Below are 24,286 nucleotides of genomic sequence, written 5' to 3' on the forward strand. Positions count from 1 at the left end.
GCATTACACCAACTATGGGCATCATACTCCTCTCTAAGCTATTTTACAATTCAGCAGAAGTACTACTGAGCTATTATGTACCAACATAATCCATGCAGCATGAGAAATCCTTCTTAAAAATAAAATCTTTTGATCCTTGCAGGTTTTGGTAACTGTATAATTAATACTACTTAAGCATTATCCATGTATCAGTAAGTATGTTACTTTGTTGATCTTTTGTGTTTATTTTGGCAACTTTTATTTTCTGAAAGCTGGAAAACAGAAAAAAATCAAAGATATTACTGAGGCATTGCCATAATTTTAATACAAAAGTACTACAAATATCTAACCTGAGTATCCATATATTAATAGTATATTCCCTGTATTATCTTCATTTAAAATATTTAGAATTATGGGGGAGCGGTGACTTTGGCTGTTTGAAGCATTTAAAAATGTCATAGAATGGCATAAAGTCAGGTTAAGGGATATAGATGATATTGCATAAAAAGTTTTTAAAACTCAGATTTTAAAATAAGTATTAGTGAATTAACTTATTTCCATGCATACTTCAGCTAAATTCCGTACAGATCAGATAATATCTTAGTGCAATTTAAGATATTTTTCTTGAATATAAAAGTGGCAATATCACTGCTATTACAAAAAGAAAGGGTGAAAAACACTTTCACATTGGTATACAAATATTATTTTAATACATTTATAAGTTAAGGTATTGACAATAATGATGCTTGTTATTTGGCAATTACATCAATTACATGAATCTGAAAATAGTAAGGAAACCAGTGGGATAAGAACAGTGTTCTCAATCCTTTTCCATGGATCCCTATCACATTTCTCTTTAACATGTAAACCAGGAATGTATTGAGAAGACTAGATAATATTTCTTTCATTTTCCTTGATTAAGATAGAGCAAATGAGGAGGATAACATGAAAAAGAGGAAATGGAAATCTGTATTATGTATTCAAAATGAAAGGATTACACTAACAAATAAAAATAGGATACCATCTTCATTTAAACACAAATCATAACCTAATTATTTAAAAATATTGTATTAGAAACCATCACATTTTGAAAAGTACCAATCACGAAAGATCTCAAAACAATTTCCATATGTAATTAATCCCTGGGTTCTATCCCAATCTAGTAGTGAGGTTGGGAAAATAAGGTACAGGCAGATTTAAACTCCTTATCAAGGTCCCAGCAATGTCTACTCATAACATAAATAGCACTTCCAAGTCTTGACCAAGCCAGCCACATGCTTTCAACACTGCCCATGGACGGCACTGACTTAAAAGGAGTTTAAAGGGAAATGTGCTGACTTTCACGGCATTCTGATATTAGATTCCATAATTATTTTCTCACGCATATCAAAAATTAAATCCATCAAACTGTTAGCAACAACCCTGCATTAGATTCCATAATTATTTTCTCACGCATATCAAAAATTAAATCCATCAAACTGTTAGCAACAACCCTGCATGTAATCCATATTAATTTTATCAATTTTCTTACATATATTGAACTAAGACACAGATTTTATTAAGTTTATATATAATAATGTAAAGACTGTATTATATGTTATTTTAAAATGTGCTCTTCAGGCCAGGCATGGTGGCTCACACCAGTAATCCTTGCAATTTGGGAGGGTGAGGTGGGAGGATCACTTGAGGTCAGGAGTTCAAGACCAGCCAGGCCAACATGGTGAAACTCCGTCTCTATTAAAAATATAAAAATTAGCCAGGCATGGTGGCGGGAGCCTGTAATCCCAGCTACTTGGAGGAGGCTGAGGCAGGAGAATCACTTGAACCCGGGAGGTGGAGGGTACAGTGAGCTGAGATTGCAGCACTGCACTTCAGCCTGGGCAACAGAGCGAGACTCCATGTCAAAAAATAAAAAATAAAAAAAATGTGCTCTTCAAACGAATTTATTATGAAGAAAGCTTAAAATGAGAAATTCCATGCTCAAAGAGAGACAAGAATGAACTTTGGCATCTATTAATATTTCTAACCATAAAAATTTGAGTGTTCCTTTGGCAGGTTCTTTTATGATGTAATGTTCTTATATTAAATGCTGTCAATGTTTAATCTGGCTCTGGGTATATTGTATACTCAGCACAACTATACAGGGTTAATATAAGATAATAACCTACAAATAATTCTATAGTTAAGAGCTACTAATTAGGTAACTACCACTGATAAAAGCATGTAAACTTCAGTGTGTGTGTATTATGTATACGTGTATACACATGCATGAGTATGTGTGGGTGATAGAAACAGTCATGCATTGTTTAAGGAGAAATGAGATTCTGTCGTTGTGCAAACATCACAGAGTGTACTTACAAAAATGTAGATGGTACAGCCTACTACATACCAAGGCTATATGGTATAGCTTACTGCTGCTAGGCTACTAAACTGTACAGCATATTAATGTAGAAGATTGTGGGCAAATATAACACAAGGGGAAGTATTTGGGTATCTAAATGTAGCAAAGGTACCATAAAAATACAGTATTAGAATCTTATGGGACCACTGTTGTGTATGTGGTTCCTTGTTGACTGAAACATTATGTGGTACATGACTGTACGTATATATATACAAAACAATGTTGTTTTATACATATGTAAAACAATGTGGTCCTTATAATATAAAATACTTAATTAAAATACATTTTATAAACTATTTTAAAAAGTGGACAGACTTTTCCACTTAATCACCGGTATCTGCAGGTTTAGTTAGTGAGACCATGTGTAGTAATGCCCTTTAGTAAATGTTTACTGTATAGGGGTGTATATTAACCTGTGTTTAAGAAAATGTGACAGATGATAATTCATATTAATCAAACAAGTTATACAATAATTATTTGAGTTATAGAAAGATTCTATGTTTGCAAAATTCTTTTAAGTATTAAAAGTGTCTCTATTGAACTAAAATAATTTCTAAAAACCTGATATAACTGAAATATAAGTACATTATCTTTTAAGAAATCAAGATAGTAACAAAGATCTTTACTATCATTATTATTTCTTAAGCAGATATCATAGAATTTTTAAGTTTTTGGAAAAGAAGTAGTCTAAAGCTTCAAAAATATCTACTGTCAACACCTAAATTAGGAATGAAGTGAGATATTATCTTCATTTAAGAGGTCCAGATCAGTTAAATTCCTAGCACAGGAACACACATTTGAATAATTTCATTTGTTTGAAGTCATTTTCTTTTGTATTTCCAGAATAAACCCAACTTATGAAAAAGGACACAAGCAAAAATGCTTAGGGTATTGTGGGGCACTACATAAGACTGGATATCATTTTATTTTTTTTAATTTGAAAATTATTTACTGTGGTACATTTAGAATTATAGAACAAAACAACAAAACTGATTTGCTTTTTTTTTTTTTTTTTTAGGCGGAGTTTTGCTCTTGTTGCCCAGGCTGGAGTACAATGGCGCAATCTCAGCTCACCGCAACCTCTGCCTCCTGGATTCAAGCAATTCTCCTGCCTCAGCCACCCGAGTAGCTGGGATTACAGGGATGTGCCACCATGCCTGGCTAATTTTATATTTTTAGTAGAGACGAGGTTTCTCCATGTTGGTCAGGCTGGTCTCGAACTCCCGACCTCAGGTGATCTGCCCGCCTCAGCCTCCCAAAGTGCTAGGATTACAGGCGTGAGCTGCCGCTCCCGGCCCAAAACTGATTTTCTTTATACTCTTTGATTACTGAGAAGTCGAGGCAACCAGTGAAGACATAAAACAGTGTGTCTTTAATTCTAAAGTAGCCTATATGTTCTAATTTGTTTTAAAAAGAATAAAAGTAAGAAGCGTCACCTCATGGTCTCAAATCTATTCTTAGTTTAATATCATCTACCCTGTTTTTGAAATCTAATAGACTTTCAGACATGCAGCCAAACTGTAAGATGAATATTATATAAGCAACAAACACATTTCAAAGGCCTCTGATTTCATTAACAAATCATAATTTGAAAAGACAGATGTGGTGAACTAAGGCCACTTGCTGCAGGTGTCAGTTTCTGATTAGTAAAACTTAAAATTTTAGGAAAGAAACACTAGCCACTGAAGGAATCACCCCAACACTAGCTGGAGAGAGAGCTCTATCTTCTTTGGGGTTTCCACAGTAAAGTTATCCTTTTGCACAAAATAAATCTTCACAGCCCATCTATTTAATTTGACCCTTGACAGTGTGCTGCCTTTCTCCTTTCATGGCATCCTTTAATGTTGATTTAGTGGGATAATATGTTAATTTGGGGAGCTGACAAAATGTATTTTCTTTTAGTTTTAATGGCTCTGTTTTTCAGAATTAGAGGTCATTTATCCCTCTCAAAAGGACTGAATATCTTTTCTTCTGAAAAAATAAGTATTCAGAAGAAAAATGAACTTTGTTTTTAATATTCCCAATTCTGACATTGGTACCTTCTTTTCAATAATGACAAAGTGCTATATTTTATTATTTCTTTTGAACATAACAATAACCATCTAAGAATGGGTTATTCACTTTTATGGGTTCAAAACAAAATTTCTTAAATTAAATTGGAGGACTAAAATAAATGTTTTAAGATTTAGAATGGAAAACCTGATATTTCATTTTTAATTTGGAACTCTGGAATAAGGTAGCCAGGGTAAGTATCACTCCTCTCTTAATATAAAAGGCTAAGTGACTCAGGCAGGGTCTTGCAGCTAGTTAAGTGGTAACATAGAAATTAAAATCTAAGCTTGGATTCCAAATAAATTTTACTTTCTTGAGAATAAACGTCCTATCACAGGGCATAGCATTTTTGCTGTATGACTTAGACAACTTTTCTGCATGCAAAATTCCTTTTGTTGATTGATGTATAAACATCAATGCTAAATGTGTTTATATTAATATTATAGCAGCAATGGTTCTCACTAGCTAGTGATAGAGAGGTGGAGAGTCGGTTTATTCTCCTGTACATTCTAATTTTTATCTTATCCTTCATTTCCTTACTAGAAAATCAGGCACATGCCATCTTTAAAAGCTGGCTAGAAATGTAGGTCACTGGAAGCAGTACTGAGCCTTTGCATGTTTTTTTTTAGTCTTTTTACTTTGCCAAAGAAGCTCTAAATGTGGCTGCCAAGGGAGAACTTAGAATTTTAAATAAGCTCTCACAGTAGCCAGGAAGAAAAAAAAAAAAAAAAAAGAGTGAAACCCTGGGGTCAAACAGCAAATTTCCGGCTCAACTAACACTTCAGAGTAGTAAGCACTGAAAAGTGTATAGGTAGCCTGATAACTTTCTGAACAAATAAAGTATTGACAAAAAAGGGAAAATATTCTGATTACAGCTCTGCCTTCAAAGGACTCTTCTAATAGTTGTATTTATATGACGAACAAAAGATATATAGTGCTAAAATAGTTTTAAGGAAATATAATAAATATCATTATATAGTCTAGGAAAAGTAAAAATGTGTAGAAAAAAATTATTTATAAGGTATTAAGTATACTAAATCTTGCGAAGGAGACTGATACCAAGGGTCAGAAAGTAATTTTTAATTGTTTATAACATGATATACTGTAGGGCTTTTGTTCTGAATCTGTATATGATTACAACTTTGGAATTTAATAAAGTCAAAATGTTCAATGGTATATTTGTTCAATTAAGGGTTATTACTTTAATTTCATTCTTATAACTGTCCCATTTTTTGGCAGAACTAGGAAAACAATAGTTGTATCTGAGGTATTTCTGGATTCTACTCACTCAGAAAAACCAGACTATACTACAAGGCAGTAAAAGCAAACAACTGACTACTCACTGTATTCAGACTTCTAATTTTTGTTCTCTGTTCAGTGAATAACAGATAGGTGCCAAAAACAAACTTTTAAATCTTGATACCAAAATGACAGAAGGAAAAGAAAACTTTATAATTTAAACTTTACATCATTTAGCAAATAATATTGCTTCACCTAATTCTACATCAACTAATGTCTTTGATATTGGTTAAAACTAAAGAATCAAATAAAGCAAAATATATAAGGTACAATGAATCAGATCCTAACAAATGAGTTCAATATTTGGGTAAAAGTCTGGTATTTTGTGGTATAATATAAACCCTTCAAATTATTAAGATTTTATTTTAACTTTTACTTATGGATCTTAAAGTCCATAGAAAAAAATTTAGAAGATGTTAGTCTAAATTTTAACATGTTATATATATTGCTTTATTACTAAATGTTCTGTTGCTGTGTTAATTCATAAAATACGATACAGTTTACTTTTAACGAACTCTTTATTCTCTGACTTCTGGTTTATTTCAAAGTGAGTATTCATTTTCAATTATGAAAGATTTTCTAGATATTAATTGGGGGAAGTTTCAGCTTAATTGATTAAATTTGAATTATTCATTTGCTGTTATATTTGATGTTAAAATATTATATACTGTAAGCTTTTAGTAAACATCAAGGTAGTTCTAATATGCTGATCATCATGTACCTATCCTGAGTAAAATTTTAAAAACACAACTTTTCAGCATGTTTAAAGCACCCTAGCCTCCTATTTTCTTTTAATTGTAGCTAATGCTGGACAGTGCATACTCAATAACAGATAACTCAGAAGTTAATGCAACAATTTATGTTTTGCCCTCGATCTTAGATACTTCTTCCTGCAGGAATACGACCTATCTGAAATGTCATCACTAGCTAATATTCAAATTAAGTTTTAAAACTGACTTTGGCATATTATGAAACATCATTTAAATTTACTTCTGAAAATCCTTTTATTTTCTTCAGTTCTAAAAATACTAACACATAACTTATTAAAAATTATGAAAAGGATATAAAAATCTTAATGTCTTCAAGCTCTATAAAAATTTTGTGTGTGCACGTGTATATAACTTATTTCATAAAAAATCAGTCTACTAATGTTTAAATCTTTTAACAGAAAAATGTAATTTTTACTATTTTATAAAACATTCCATAGAAAGTTTTCATGGGAAATACTCATCATTACATTGGAGATGATGAAGAAAATTCCTTTAAACAAAAAAACTAACTGAAAAATACTTATAGGTGTTTTTAAAAGCTTTAATAACATCATGTATATTGTTCTATAAGATTTTCTAAGGGGTGTAATTTTTCAGCATTACATCTTAATGCTGACTTCCTGAAGGAGCTTTGACTACAATAGGCATGAATATGTTTTCAAAGGATGATGGATAAATTGCTGGGTGGTTATATATCTTAGGCAGCTGATGGGCTTTTTATCTTTTACTTGTCTTTTAGTTATACACAGCTTTAAGATAATTATGGTCTATAAGATTGTCTTTCCCCTATTCTTGTACAGAAATATTTGCGTTGGTTATAGGTTCTAGAAATTCCCAATCATATATCATAAAATTAAAACCAAACAATTATAGCATTTTCCCCCTATATTGTATCTCTTAAACACTGTTAACTCCTTGGTTTTGGTCATTCATTGTTGGACTATTTGATGAAAATAAAGTTCTAAGTATAACTATAATTGAGTTCTGCATACTGAAATCCTATGTGAATATTATGTAGAAAACCCTACTTATCTATATTAGTATTCAATATCATTTTTTACCTTACAAAAATATTTTGTTTATTCTTCTCAGAGAGATGTTAGAAATCTCTTTGCACTGGTGTTATGAAGAATATAATTAAATTTTCATAAGTCTTACTTTTTAAATATAGTATATTCTAAACATACACAAAAACTGGACCACATTAACATATATATTGTGTTAAAAACAATACTTTTGTACTTTTTCATAGTAAAATGAGAATGGCATATTATTCTTCTAATCACAGTGTTTGTACAACATTGTAAGTATGCCAAAAAATCAAATACTGTTTTATTATTCCATAACAAATACGTAAGAAATATAAAATGACAATATTAGGAATTTAAGAAATATTACTAACAGGTGGAATGACTGTATTAAGTCCAAAACCAGATATATTTTCAGATTAGAGCAGTGTGAAATATGAAAACATAATCAAAATTCAAATAGTTTAAAAATGAATCACTAAATTTTATTAATTTAGAGAAATATTAACTTTGTAGATTATTTAGCATATAGGCGCTTTGACTACTTTCAGTACTCATCTGTGTAAGTGGCTTTATTTAAAAGCAAATAATGACATTGAAAGCAAATAAGTTAATTTTTCCTAAACATCACACATTCAACTTTATGATTAATATACTGACTATCAAATTTGAAATGCTATATAAAAACAAATCTAGTGCTTAAGACAATTAGGCTTTTGTCTCAGCAATAATATCTTTGATAATACATTCTAAATGCACAAGATAAAGCATAATGGATATGACGACACTAGAATACATTCCTTAGTTCAAAACTAGAGACAGCAGAGTGGTAGTTGTGATGGGCTGGAGGGTGGAAGAAATGAAGAGATGTTGGTCAAAGACTATAAAACTTCAGTTATCAGATGAGTAAGTTCTGAGGATGTAATGTACAGTATAGTGACTATAGTTAATAATATTGTATCGTATATTTAAAATTTGCTATAACAGTAGATCTAAAGTGTTCCTTCCACACCAAAAATGGTAACTATGTATGGTGATAGATGTGTTAATTAGATTGTGGTAATCGTTTCACAATGTACACATATACCAAATCATGTTATATACTTTTTATATATATATAAAATAATTCGTATATATAAAATATATAAATTTCTATTCATCAATTACATCTCAATAAAGCTGGGGAAGAGGATGGAAGAAAGCCAGAGAAAAATAACAACTTTAAAACAAAACCAAACCTATGATATTCTAGAGCAAGAAAATCCTTTAATGCAGCAGTCCCCAACCTTTTTGGCACCAGGGACTGGTTTGTGGAAGACAGTTTTTCCACAGACTCAGATGGTTTCTGGATAATTCAAGAGCATTATATTTATTGTGCATTTTATTTCTATCATTATTACACTGTAATATACAATGAAATGATTATATAACTCACCATAATATAGTATTACTGGGAGCTCTGAGCTTGTTTTCCTGCAGCTAGACAGGGGTGATGGGAGACAGTGACAGATCTTCAGGCATTAGATTCTCATTCGGAGTGTGTAACTTAGATCCTCTGCATGTGCAGTTCACAATAGAGTTCATGCTCCTATGAGAATCTGATGCCACTACTGATCTGACAGGAGGTAGAGCTCAGGCAGTAATACGAACAATGGGGAGCAGCTGTAAATACAAATGAAGCTTTGTTTAGTTGTCTGCTGCTCACCTCCTGCTGTGGGGCCCTGTTCCAGTACTGATCCATGGCTGGGGTTTGGGGGCCCCTGCTTTAATGCATTAAAAACTGTATTATTTAAGGCTCTCTAGAGAAGCTGAACCAATAGGGTGTGTGTGTGTGTGTGTGTGTGTGCAAAGAGATTTATTGTAAGAAACTGTCTCATATAATTATAGATGTGGGCAAATCCGAAGACCTGCAGGGTAAGTTGGCAGGCTGGAGACCTAGGACAGTTAATAGTGTAGTTCCAGTCAAGGTCCATTGGTCTGAGAACAGGAGAACCTAGGTGTAATTCCAATTTGCAGGCTGGCAGGCTCAAGACCCAGGAAGAGCTGATGTTTCAGTAGGAGTCAGATGGCAGGAAAAAGCCAATTACGAAGTTCAAAAACAGGCAGGAAAATTTCTCTGACTCAGGGGATGGTCAGCGTTTTTGTTTTATTGAGGTCTTCTGCTGACTGGCTGAGGCCCACCCAAATTAGGGAGGGCAATCTACTTTACTCAGTCTACCAAATTAAATGTTAATTCCTTTCAAAACACTCTCACAGGAACACCTAGAATAATATTTGACCAAATATTTGGGTATCATGTTTCCTCAGACTTTTCATATATAGTAAGGATTCATTTGTCATCCACTGTAATAAGCAATAGAAATATAGCAATGAATAAAACAGAACAGACTTGTATGGAAGAAACACAATGAACTAATACAGAAGTAAATTATAAAGCATATCAGGTGACAGTAAGGCTATGGAGAAAAATAAGGCAGCTAACAGGATTATGAGGCCTGGGGAGTAGGAGTAGGAAGTTGTAACATTTATTAGGGTAGTTAGGTTAGGCCCTGCTGAGATGGCAACATTTGAGCAAAGTATGAGAGAAGCAAAAAAGTTCTTAGCCAAGGGAACAGCAAATCCAATGGCCCTAATTTTGGAGCATGCCTAGCAAGCAAGGTAGTTCATATAAACAGAATAAAGTCAGGGGGAGATATTAAGTAATGAGGTCAGACAGGTAAAGGGGAGGTAACAGAATATTAGCTAGGGCCTTTAAAGTCATTATAAAGACTGTGGCCTTTGTCTTCTGGAGAGTTTTGAGTTTAGATGAGTGACATGATCTGACTTACATTTGAAGAGGCTCACTGAATATTTTGGTGAGATCAGACTGAAGAGAAGCAAAGGTAGAAACAGGGAGGCCAAGCAATAAATAATTTATGTTCAAAGTAGTATATTTGTATTTCCTGAGATATTGAAGGAGAGTATAGGAGATAAAGAGTTAAGGATGAATCCTTGGTTTAGGCTTGAGCAAACAGAAGATGTGAGTTGGTATTAATTGAGATGGGAAAGGCTGAAAAAGGAACAGGCTTGGGGAGAGCAGTTCAGGAGTTTGGTTTTGAACATGTTATGTTTGAGATCTCCCATAGACTAAAACAAGATGTACTGTAGGGAGCTGGATATACAGTTGTAGGAGTTAGATGTACAGAAGGCAGTAGCAGCTCAGGACAGGTCCAAGTAGATTATAAATTTGAAAGTCATCAGCATATACATAGTACTGACATCCTTGGGGCAGACGTGATCAGCGAGAGAACAGGAACAGAGGAGTTCTAAAGTCTGAGTCCTAAGACACGTCTATTCAAAGTTTGAGTAAATAAGTAAGAACTAGCAAAGAACAAGAAAAAGTGGCTAGTTAGGAAAACACCAAGAAAGTGTAGTATCCTGGAAACCAAGGGAAGAAAGTATACTGGGGAAGAAGGAGTGATCAATGATATCAAGTGCTATTGATGAGCCAAGTTAGATGAAGCCTAAGAGATGACCACAGTAACATACAGTCCTCTAAATAAAACCTCAAATTTTATTATATCAGAATTGCTAGGGAAACCAAAGTAAAAGGAAGGAAGTTTGATTATTATTATTTTTGTTACTAGGTTAGAAATCTGTGTGTCAACCTAGTCTCATATCTCTTACTTATAAAATTAGGGTCATAATATGTTTTGAAAAGACTTTCACAAGGTCAAGTGTCACCTTTATTTCATAAAAGAGGAGGTAATGTATAAACAAGTTGCTGAAATTATTTACAAAACAGCAGAACTTGTACTTGAACATGAATTTACTAACTGAAATTCCATTTTTCTTAGAAATAGCTTTATTCAGGTATAACAGATACATAACAGACTGCCCATACTTACTGCATATAATTTGGTAATATTTTACAGAGGTACAAGGAGTCTTTAAAAAGTTCATGGTAAAAGCGTATTGTGAAAAAAACTATGCATAACTTCCAAAACTTTTCTGCACCAAAATAAACTCATACTAATTTGTTTTAACAAGATCTAGTTTGAGGCACTAAGAAGCACAGTTAGCAGTTTAGAAAGAGCCCCATTAGAGAAGGTGAATTCTGCTAAAATTGAAGTAAGAAAAATCATCAAATTTATGGTAAAGCTTGGGTTGAAGAATGATAAAATCATTGATGCTTTGAGAATAGTTTATGGGGACAACGTCTCAAAGAAATCAGCACTTTACAAATGGATAACTAATTTTAAGAAAGGACGAGATGATGTTGAAGATGAAGGCTGCAGCTACAGACCATCCGCATCAATTTGCAGGGAAAAAACCTCATCTTGTTCATGCCCTAACTGAAGAGGACTAACGATTAACAGCACAACAATAGCCAATACCACAGACATTTCAACTGGTACAGCTGACACAGTTCTGATTAAAAAATTAAAGTTGAGCAAACTTTCCACTCCATGGGTGCCAAAACTGCTATGCCAAAATCAGTTGCAAAGAGCAGAGCTTTCAATGGAAATTTTAAACAAGTGCGATCATGATCCTGAAGGATTTCTTCAACAAATTATGATAGGCAATGAAACATGGTTTTACCAGTATGACCCTGAAGAAAAAGCACAAGCAAAGCAATGGCTAGCAAGTCTAAGTGATGAAGTGAAAGCACAAGGGGACAAGTCAAGAGCAAAGGTCATGACAATAGCTTTTTGGGATGCTCAAGGCATTTTGTTTGTTGACTTTCTGGAGGGCCAAAGAACAACATCTGCTTATTATGACTGTTTTGAGAAATGTATCCAAAGATTTGGCAGAAAAAAATGTCTGGGAATTTTCATCAGTGAGTCATTTTCCACCACGACAAGCTCCTGCTTATGCCTCTCATCTAACAAGGTTATTTTTGCAAGAGTTTCGATGGGAAATCATTATGTGTCCATCTTACAGTCCTGATTTGGCTCCTTCCAACTCCTTTTTGTTTCCCAATCTTAAAACAAAATCTGTAAATGTCACCATTTTTCTTCAGTTAAAGTAAAAAAGACTACTGACATAGTTAAATTCCCAGGACCCTCAGTTCTTTAAGAATGGGCTAAATGGCTGGTATCATCACTCACAAAAGTGTCTTGAACTTGATGGAGCTTACGTTTTGAAATAACGTTTATGGTTTTATGTTTTAATTCCATTTTTCCACAAACTTTTTGAAGTCCCTTCATATATACTTTGGAAAACCATTAATACAATCAAGACAAAAAATATATCCATCATGCTCCAAATTCTGCATTTTTCCTCTATTCTCTCCTTCTCACCATTAATGACTTTATCTTTACAAAATGAGAAAAAAAGTATTTTATACTCAGTTAAATAAAACTATTATATATTTACTTATTTCCAGTCCTTCCGATATCTTTGTTTAGATCCAAATATTCATTTGGTATTATTTTGATTTTTTTGTGAAAAACTTTAGTATTTCTTACAATGCAAGTCTGGTGGTTGTGAATTCTTTTTGATTTTAGCATTTAAGAAAGTCTTTATTTTGTTTTCATAAAAAACAACCTTTTAAACTGTAAAATCTTTGTTTATGAAAGATATTTGCTGAGTATAGAATTCTGAATTGATAGCATGTTTTTCTTTTAGCATTTTAAAGACTTCCTCCTTGTTTTCTGGTTTGTATTGCCTAAAAGTTGGCTGTTATTCTTATCTTTGGTCCTATCTATGTAATGTGCTTTTATCTCTGGTCGCTTTCAAGATTTTGTCTTTATCACTTGTTTCAAGAAATTTGATTATGATGTGCATTGATGTTGTTTTCTTCAGGACTTTTAAAACTTGGGGTTTGCCCAGCACTTTGGGAGGCCGAGGTGGGCGGATCACGAGGTCAGGAGATCGAGACTATCCTGGCTAACACGGTGAAACCCCGTCTCTACTAAAAATACAAAAAATTAGCCAGGCATGGTGGTGGGCGCCTGTAGTCCCAGCTACTTGGGAGGCTGAGGCAGGAGAATGGCGTGAACTCGGGAGGCGGAGCTTGCAGTGAGCCAAGATCACACCACTGCACTCCAGCCTGGGTGACAGAGCGAGATTGTCTCAAAAAAACAAAACAAACAAACAAACAAACAAAAAAAAAAACAAAAAAACTTGGAGTTTGCCAAACACCTTAGAATTGTGGTATATTTTTCATTATTTCTGTAATACTTTTGTTCCTTTTTTCTTCAAATATTTGTTCTGTACCACTCCTTCTCCCGTCAGAGAGTCCAATCACATGTTAGGGACCCTTAAGTTATCTTACAGCTCACTAATGCAAAAGTCTTTTTTTCCCCAGTCTATTTTCCAGGTTTCATCTTGTATAATTTTAAATGCCATGTCTTCAAATTTACTAATCTTTTCTTTTTCAGTGTCTAATCCACTTTGCACCTCAAGTTTTTCATTGCAGTCACTGTAGTTTTCATCTCTAAAAGTTTAACTTGTGTTTATATTTACATCTTCCATGTTTCCATTTAACATGTTTAATCTTCCTTCTAGCACACTGAATATTTAGAATATACTTGTAATAAAACTTATGTTTTCATCTGCTAATTCTATCATGTCATTTCTTTTTTGTTTTAATTGATTTTTCTATTATAAATTGTGTTTTCTTATTTCTTTGCATGTCTATTATGTTTTAATTGGAAACCAGACACAGAATATTTTATTCTGTTGGGTGCTGGACACTTGAATATTACTGTACTTTGAGCTGTGGATTGGGACACAGTTAAGTTACTTGAAAACAGTTGGTTACTTCAGGCCTTGTTTTTAAGCCTCATTAGACAGGACCAGAGCAGTGTTTTATAATCTGGGAATAATTTTGCTCTTCACCAATGCAAAACTCTAGTTCTAAATACTCCACCTGATGTCTCATGAATTATGAAGTTTTTCACTCTGGCATGTGGGAGCAGGAATTACTGCTGGCCCTAGGGATTGTTACTTCTAATATTGTCAGGTAGTTCTTTCTCTAGCCTCAGGCCATTTCCTCGTGTACAAGTACAGGTGAGCACTCATCTGAAGACTAGAGGGAGACCCTATGCAGATCTCTAACTCAGTCGATGTATACCTCTTCCCTTTCAGGTACTCTGATTTATAAATAGAATTTCCTTGACCTCCTTGTGATCCTAGCTGTGTCTCCTGAAGGTCATCTTACCTTGTGTTTCTCTTCTTTGCACTGTGGCTTGGAAACACTGTACTCAGTAAGGTAGGGAAATTATAGGGTTTGCCTTCTTTGTTTTGTATATCTTAGGAATCACTTTTATTATCTGACGCCAAGTGTTTTGAAAACTGTTGTTTCCTATACCCTGTGCTGCTTTTTATGTTTGTTTTTTTTTTGTTTTTTTTGTCTTTTTTTTTTAGCTGTTTCAGGCATGAGGAGAAATCTGGACCTTATCAATCTATCTTGGTCAGACATGTGCAACTTGGTCAGATATGGTGTACTTTTTAAGAGTCTGTTTTGCTTTTAACTGTAGTTTTATATTTTATATTTTACTCTCCTACACCATAAAATTGTATGACTAAGTCTTTGCAACACCCAATTACTTGCATAAATGACTGGCTATTTTATAAAAGCTTGATGAAAAAGGTAATATTTCTTTTATAGCTTCAAACTCCTTCACGTAATCTAAAGAAGGATATGTAAAGTACACTAAGATTTTTAAGACTAACTTGTACAAATTCAAGGCACCCCTAAGAAAGATGTGAGGGATTAGTTTTGAAATTAATTGTGTTCTCTAAAGCAAACTGCAAATTTTTAACATCAGCTACCTGGATTGAAAGAGGAAAAAATAAAAATAAAAAACTTTATTTTAAAAAGCATATACAGACATTTCTGCTTCTGGTTGGCAAAATTTTCCTATGATGGCTATATAGATGTTAGATATAAAATCTTAGTCTCGGTATATTGTGGAATATATCATGAAGAACCTGTGTAGCTTACTTACAACAATGGTTTTGGCCTTTACTCCACTGCTCCTAGCAAGTGTAGCACTGTCCAGAAGTTGGCCAAGATGATAAAAGCCAGGAAAAAGAGCAAAAGAAAACACCAAGAAATCTTGTAAAAAGTAAACAACTAAAAAAGAGATTGGAAAAAAAAAAATAAGCCCTACAACCAGAGGAAAATCAATTAAATACAGGTTTCTGCTTTGGATTTCATAATAGTATTATTTAATAAGCAAAGTCTGAATCATGTGAACGAATTACGTTAGTTTTGACCTCAGCATTATAGTGACCTTTATACTAAGGCAAAGAAGTTTGTTGGCATTTGTTCACATGTATTATGAATTAGTATTTATTATGTTACAAATTCCTTATAAATGATTAATTTGCCATTTTGCAAATTACTAAAATATGTACTAAAATTAAAATATCCTATGGAAAAATGACTTTAGATTATGAACTCTATTCAAATAATGGCTTAAATTAGGATTCTGTTACGGACAAAGAAACTAAGAATTCTAAGTTAAAAGTGTCCTCTCTGAGGAAAAAAGTGTGCTTTGGCTTAAAGATTCAGTACGTCAATGACATATTTTATCATAGAAGAGAATCATTTGTGGCATTCTCCAAGAAAACTAATATTATTCAATGAGTACTTCTAATTTCTGATTCTTCTGATTTATACCTCTGGCATACTGGTAATATAATTACCAAACAATCTGCAGTTGTTTTTCTTCATCTAATGTTTTCCAGAGTTCTCTTATTATCATGACTGTGTAGAATACTACCTATCAGATATAATAATTTTTATATGTATGAACATTTTAATTTCCTTAGATACATTTAGAATGAAACTATGATTAAAGCTTGAAGTAGGCTGGATGTGGTGGCTGATGCCTGTAATCCCAGAACTTTGGGAGGCCCAGGTGGGAGAATCCCTTGAGACCAGGAATTCAAGACCAGTCTGGCAACATAGACCTCATCTCTTCAAAATTAAAAGAAAAAAAATTGCCTAAAGCTTCCAGTAAAAATGGTAAATACTGTAGTGCCTTGGAATCAGTTTATTTTTGCTTGTGCTAAGTAGAAATGTAAAATATTTAAAATTCTTATCAGCCAATTTGCTGATTATATAGATGTCCCTTTTGTTTTTATTCCATTATTTGCTTTAACTCATATACTTTATCTAATAGTTTCAGGCTGAAAATTCAAATTTCAAGTTTCTTTTAAGGACTTCTTAAGAGTAACAGTTAAGTGATACTTTGTTAGTAGTATAGAAAAGCTTAGACTTTGGAAAATTTGCTTTGCCATAGTAGTCAAAATCAAGATGTTATAATTAGAAGCAAAAAATTAAAGGATGTTTTTCCCCTTTCTTCAATAAGAAGTGTAAACTAGAATTTTTTGCTATTAAGTGTGACTTTTGTGAATACCTGGTCTAGTAATTTTATTTAGTGTCAGTTTTTAATAGCTTAATATTTCCCCACTTCTCATATGAACTTTAAAATAATTGTTCAAAAACATTAGTTTAAAATGTAACCCTATGTTCAAATAAATTTGATACTTTTTACTGAGATTTTTAAAAATGTATAGTTCCGTTAATCCATTTAAATATAGTTTGTATATATACAAACATATATCTTGTTTACATATATAAACAATATTTTTTCACGAAACATTCAAAATGCAATATTAAGTTCATATATTCTATACCTGTAAAATGTTGGCAGGATCCTCTTTAGTAGATGCAACCAACAAAGTATGCCCATTGACAATTCCTTCTGCCAGGAAATACTTGAAGAGCAAAGGTGAGTAAATATTATATTTATCCTCCTCTGTAAAAAGGAAAAGTTGCAGTTAGAAACATATAGCAAGAAAAGAATCAAATGGCTATCAAACAGCAAGCACGCTCATATGTTTTTATATTTTTTTCCTTAAAACAAGTATATGAGGTGGAACAAAAATTGCGTATTCCTGAGGCATAGTTAGATAGGCTAAGAGACTTGTAAAGAGAGTCAATGAGAACTAGGTACTTTTTTGTTGAGACGGAGTCTTGTTCTGTCGCCCAGGCTGGAGGTGCAGTGGTGCAATCTCGGCTCACTGCAAGCTCCACCTCCTGGGTTCACGCCATTCTCCTGCCTCAGCCTCCCGAGTAGCAGGCGCCAGCCACCACGCCCGGCTAATTTTTCTCTATTTTTAGTAGAGACAGGGTTTCACTGTGTTAGCCAGGATGGTCTCGATCTCCTGACCTCATGATCTGCCCGCCTCAGCCTCCCAAAATGCTGGGATTACTGGCGTGAGCCACCGCGCCCGGCCAGAACTAGGTACTTTTAATAGACTTTCTGGTTCCAGACATCATTCTCCAACTACTACATCAGTTTGATATCCACAAAATTACCCCCTGCACATACATACACACTTCAGTTATAGGGAACTTCACTAGTAAATTTAAACATTTGAAGGAAAAAATAATACCAATACTTAAACTCAGCAAAAAGGAAAGGGAAACAATTCCCACTTTATAGGTCCATCATTACTCTAACATCAAAATCAAAGAGTTTTACAAAACTACACATCATTATCAAATTTTAGGAGGTCATAATACCAATCCTACATGTACTCTTTCAGAAAAGAGGAAAGGATGAAACATTTCTAAACTAATTTTATGAGGCCAGTGTTACCCCAATACCAAAATAGACCAAGATACCACAGAAACAGAAAGCTACAGACTAATATGCCTCATGAAAATATATGAAAATAATTCTTTAAATATGATAAAACCAAATCCAGTAATAGAATATACATTTATATTAGATATAATTAATATAATTTGGTTTTAAACACTGTAAAACCAAATCCAGTAATATTACATCTTCAACTTGACACATGGGATCTACAAAAAACCTATAGATATCATCATACATAATGGTAAGATGCAATGCTTTTCTTCTGAGATTGGGAAAAATGGAGGTATATTCACTTTCACCACTTCTAATCAATACTGTATGGAAGGTCTTAGCTGTGTAATATTACTGGCTTTGGTTTTATGGCATTTAAAACAAAATTATAATAATTATATATATTATAATCATATAAATATATAATATAATTATTATATTGTAGTTATATAATATTATATAGTAATGCAATATAATAATTATAATTATATTGTCATTACTATAATATATAGAATTGTAATTATTCTATAATTATATTGCATTAATATATTTTATATAGTAATATATATCATATTACTGGATTTGGCTTTAAGTATTTAAAGAATTATACTATACTAATACTATACTACTATATTAATTGTACTACTACATAATAGTAACAAAAATAGGAACTGAAATTTTAGAAATCCCCCTTGCAATTAAATATTTTGGATAAATTTAACAAAATATGTGTATGAATTAGTTCTACAGTGAAAAGTACAAAACATTCTGAGAGTATAGAAGACCTAAATAAATGGAGAGATATATCATGTTCATGGGATAGAAGACTCAAATCTTCAAACTGATCTGTAGATTTAATGGAGTCCCAATAAAAATTCCAGTAAGTTTTTGGAGAAATTGACAAGGTAATTCTAAAATTTACAAAGAAATTCAAGGTCATAGAATACAGCTGATATGGTTTGGGTCTATGTCCCTGCCCAAATCTCATGTCAAATTGTAGTCCCCGGTGTTGGAGGTGGGGCCTAGTGGGAAGTGATTGGTTCATGGCAGTGGATTTCTCCTTTGGTGCTGTTCTCATGATAGTGAGTTATCATGAGATCTGGTTGTTTAAAGTGTGTAGCACCTCCCCACTCTTTCTCTTCCTCCTGCTCCTGCCATGTGAGATGTGCCTACCTCCCCTTTGCCTTTGACCATGACTTTTAAGTTTTCTAACCCAGCCATGCTTCCTGTATGGCCTGCAGAACCACGAGCCAATTAAACCTATTTTCTTCACAAATTACCCAGTCTCAATTATTTCTTTAGAGCAGTGCGAAAAGGGACTAATACAACAGTCAAAGAAATTTGAACAAAGAACACAGTTGGAAGACACCATTTTATTTCAAGACTTACTATAAAGCTACAGCAATCAAGGTAATGTGGAATTAGCAAAAGGACAGAAATATAGATCAGTGGAAAAGAATAGAGTCCAGAAATAAATCTACACAATTGGTTTTTGACAAAGGTGGAGAAATAATTTTTTTTGTAACAAATGGTCCTGCAATAACTGAATATCCATATTTAAACAACAAAAAGTGACCGGGCGCGGTGGCTCATGCTTGTAATCCCAGCACTTTGGGAGGCCGAGGCGGGTGGATCACGAGGTCAGGAGATCAAGACCACGGTGAAACCCCGTCTCTACTAAAAATACAAAAAAATTAGCCGGGCGTGGTGGCGGGCGCCTGTAGTCCCAGCTACTTGGAGAGGCTGAGGCAGGAGAATGGCGTGAACCCAGGAGTCGGAGCTTGCAGTGAGCCGAGATTGCGCCACTGCACTCCAGCCTGGGCGACAGAGCGAGACTCCGTCTCAAAAAAAAAAAAAAAAAGCAATAAAAACTTCAATCTTGCCTCATAGTACACTCAATCAAAAAACAGCAAAAACCTTCATCTTACCTCTTGTACTAGTACTAAATATTAGCTTGAAATGGATCACAGAGTTAAACAAAAAAGCTGAAATAATTAAAACTATTAGAAGAAAATGCCTTCTTTGCAACCTTGGAGTAGGCAAACGTCTCTTAGGACATGAAAGCATGAACTGGAGAAAAAAATGAATAAATTAAACTTCATAAAAATGTCTACAATTTGCCTTTGAAAAGACAGCTAATAGGAAGAGTTAAAATAGGCAAACTACAGATAGAAAATATTTGCAATACATATACATAGTAGAGGACTGGTATCCAGTATATATTTTAGCAACTTTCATAATGCAGTAAGAACACAAACTAGGCAACATAAAAATGAGCAAAAGATGTGAACACATGCTTTACAAAAAAAGATACATGAATGGCCAAAAAACGTATTAAAAGATGTTCAACTGACAAGTATGTGGAGCAAATAAAATGCTCCAACATTGTTAGTTACAATGCAAAACATTATAACTACATTAGAAAACAGTTTGGCAGGCCAGATGCGGTGGCTCATGTCTGTAATCCCCATGCTTTGGGAGGCCAAGGCAAGTGGATTGCTTAAGGTCAGGAGTTTGAGACTAGCCTCGCCAACACAGCGAAACCCCGCCTCTACTAAAAACACATGCTTGCACATGCCTATAATCCCAGCTACTCAGGAGGCTGAGGCAGGAGAATCGCTTGAACCTGGGAAGTGGAGGTTGCAGTGAGCCGAGATCACGCCACTGCACTCCAGCCTGGGTGACAGAGCAAGACGCTGTCTCAAACAAATCAGAACAAAACAAAACAAAAACAGTTTGGCAGTTCCCAAAAAAGTTAAACAAACATTTATTATAGGATCCAGCAATTCTACTCTTGGGTACTTACCCATGAGAGTTGAAAATACATGTCTGCATAGATTTATACAGAAGTTTTATGACAGCTTTTTTTTTTTAACAGCCAAAAACTGAAAACAAGTAAAATGTCCATCAACTACTTGCTGAAGGGAGAAAACAAATGATATATTCCTAAATGGATTACTACTCAGCAATAAAAAGAAATAAACTACTAATTTACAGTAGTTTCTTGGTATCCACAGGGGACTGGGTACCAAGGACATCCAGGATTGGATATCTAGGATACTCCATGGATATCAAAATCCAGGGATGCTTAGTACCTTACATTTTGCCCTCTGTATCCAAGGATGTGGTACATGCTAATACAGAGGCCTGACTATACATGCAACAACATGGGTAAATCTCAAAAAATATTATGCTAAGTGGAAAAAAGCCAGATACAAAAAAGTACATATGGCAAAACTGCAGTTACACGATATTCTATAGAAAGCAAAATTAATCTCTAATGACAGAAAGGAGAGGTTAGGTGCTTGGGGCCAGGAAACTGAGCACCAGGAAACACTTTATGGTGACAGAAGTGTTTTATATCTTGATTGTGGTGGTGGCTGCATGATTATATACAGTCGTAAAAAGTCACTAAAATAAGTAAATGTGCTTGGCACAGTCGCTCGCTTCTGCAATCCTCATGCTTTGGGAGGCCAAGGTGGCAGGATCACTTTGAGGCGAGGAGTTTGAGACAAGCCTGAGCAATACAGTGATACCTCAGCTCTACAAAAAATAATAAAAAATTAGCTGGGTGTGGTGGTGTGCACTGGCAATCCTCGCTACTTGGGAGGCTGAGGTGGGAGGATCCCTTGACCCCAAGAGCTCAAGGATGCAGTGAGCCATGATTGTACCACTGCACTCCAGCCTGGGGAACAGAATGAGAACCTGGCTCAAAATAATTCAATAAAATAAACAAATGGGTGCATTTTATTGTATATAAATTAAAATTCAATAACATTTATTTATTAAAACAATTCCCTGAAGTACGACCAAAATAACAGGTGGTGAGTTGTTTAGATACACAAAGTCTAATTTTATATATTAAAACACATAGCTAGTTCTTTAACATTATTCATCACTCTCAAAATGTACTTAATGATTTAGGGACATTTTATGAGAATTTTAGTGTGTTACGGCAAAGGAAAATGTTTTCAATGCTTCTGCATTGCTTACAGCTGACAGATGGAAAAGCTAGCAGAGACAACTATGGGAGATGATCAGCACTGACTACTGATTAATACAGCTGTAACACTGGAAAAATTGCTTACTTTGTATAACTAAGAATTCACCTCCACTCAACTTTAGAACTAACTAGAAAGTCATGTTTAAAAAATAATTGATTTTACCTGAAGTAATTACTATTATGTCAGTTTAGAGAAGCAAACATTTAAACCATGGTCATTATAAATCAATGATATAAGAAACAAACCTGATATTAAAATTTTTAATGTCTAAGATTGATATTTTTACAAAATGGAAAATTAAAATTTTAAAAAATTCACCCACAGTCCTCAAATAATCATTGTTTAAAGTTTGCTCTATTTCCTTTCAGTACTTTTTCTATGTTTTCAGTGATTACTGGATTTGGTATCCTACTTTTTTCACTTAATCTAACATGCTTTATAGTCTTATAGCTAACATGCTTAAGGCTGAATAATATTCTAGAAAAATTACTTAGCTATACCCCCTTACCATGGACTTTTCATGCTGCTTTTAGGGTTTTATTGGTACTAAATACAGAAGAATAAGGATGCTTCAGGTCCAACATGCCCAAGATGAAACCCAGTAACTCATTTTCTTCCACCAAATGTGGCCCTCTTTCAGCTTTCGGAAAGCCAGAATTTATTCCCAATATCTCCTCTCTCTCTCTCTCACACACACACACACACACACACACACACCAATCCACCTCTCTCCCCATCCTTATAATCCAGTGAAATGTATTATCAAAGTATCAAAGTATTGTGGGATTTGATTACTTCCTCCATGCTAATGTCATTCCACCAGTCATACTACTAACAACTCTTAACTGGCCGGGCACGATGGCTCACGCCTGTAATCTCAGCACTTTGGGAGGCCAAGGCAGGCGGATCACGAGGTCAGGAGATCGTGATCATCCTGGCTAACACGGTGAAATCCGTCTCTAGTAAAAATACAAAAAATTAGCTGGGCGTGGTGGCGGGAGCCTGTAGTCCCAGCTCTCGGGAGGCTGAGGCAGGAGAATGGCGTGAACCCGGGAAGAGGAGCTTGCAGTGAGCCGAGATCCCGCCACTGCACTCCAGCCTGGGCCACAGAGTAAGACTCCGTCTCAAACAAAACAAAACAAAACAAAACAAAACAAAACAAAACAAAACAAAACAAAACAAAACAAAACTCTTACCTAAATGGCTGTAACTGTCTCATTTCTTTGCATACACCCCAATCCTCCTACTTCAATTTAGTAGCAACATTTTCAAAATGCAAACCTGATGATCTCATTTTCCTACTTAAAACTTTTCAGGCCGGGCACGGTGGCTCACGCCTGTAATCTCAGCACTTTGGGAGGCCGAGGCGGGTGGATCACGAGGTCAGGAGATCGATACCATTCTGGCCAACACGGTGAAACCCCGTCTCTACTAAAAAATACAAAAAGAAAAAAAAATTAGCCGGGCGTGATGGCGGGAGCATGTAGTCCCAGCTACTCGCGAGGCTGAGGCAGGAGAATGGCGTGAACCCGGGAGGCGGAGGTTGCAGTGAGCTGATATTGCACCACTGCACTCCAGCCTGGGCGACAGAGCGAAACTCCACCTCAAATAAATAAATAAATAAATAAATAAATAATAAAAACTTTTCAGTGGTTTCTCATTGCTCTTGAGAAAAAGAACGAAATCTTCTAACCTGGTCTACAGGCTCTACATGGTTGTGGCCAAACAGCAGAGTTTAACTTGCATAAATAAAAATATTTGTTTTAACAGTGGTATACTAGTGCCACTTTTCTCCCTTTAAAATGTAAATGAGAAATGCTTATACACTGTTTGTGGGAATAAATTTGTATTTTATAATTAGTACAAAATAAATTTGTACTAATTTATTCTGTTCTCCATATAGAAAACAGTATGGAGATTTTTCAAAGAACTAAAAATAGAACTACCATTCAATCCAGCAGTCCCACTACTGGGTATATACTGAAAGGAAAAGAAATAATTATATCAAAAAGATACCTCATATGTTTATCATAGCAGTATTCACAATAGCAAAGATATGCTATGGCATCAACCCAAGTGTCCATCAACAGATGACTGGATAAAGAAAATGTAGTATACATACCACAGAATACTGTTACAGTAGATAGTAAGC

At 34.3% G+C, this 24,286-nt stretch overlaps 1 protein-coding gene and 1 long non-coding RNA gene across 9 annotated transcripts in view; one reads left to right on the forward strand and one right to left on the reverse strand.

Annotated features, from left to right (window-relative positions):
- LOC134736989 (uncharacterized) overlaps window positions 1-3,486 on the forward strand; it is a 190,979-nt gene extending 187,493 nt beyond the window's left edge. The window contains exon 4 of the long non-coding RNA XR_010121496.1: window positions 3,399-3,486. This is a non-coding gene — a long non-coding RNA (uncharacterized lncRNA). The remainder of the gene's footprint in view (window positions 1-3,398) is intronic.
- Window positions 1-24,286, reverse strand: part of ELP4 (elongator acetyltransferase complex subunit 4) — a 252,778-nt gene that overhangs the window by 203,482 nt on the left and 25,010 nt on the right. For all 8 annotated transcript variants that reach the window (XM_055282022.2, XM_063641876.1, XM_055282021.2 and 5 more), the window contains exon 3: window positions 17,166-17,287. In XM_055282022.2, coding sequence (XP_055137997.1) covers window positions 17,166-17,287 — 122 coding nt within the window. The remainder of the gene's footprint in view (window positions 1-17,165; window positions 17,288-24,286) is intronic.

This window comes from Symphalangus syndactylus, chromosome 6 (genome assembly GCF_028878055.3).
Source record: "Symphalangus syndactylus isolate Jambi chromosome 6, NHGRI_mSymSyn1-v2.1_pri, whole genome shotgun sequence".
Lineage (NCBI taxonomy): Eukaryota > Metazoa > Chordata > Mammalia > Primates > Hylobatidae > Symphalangus > Symphalangus syndactylus.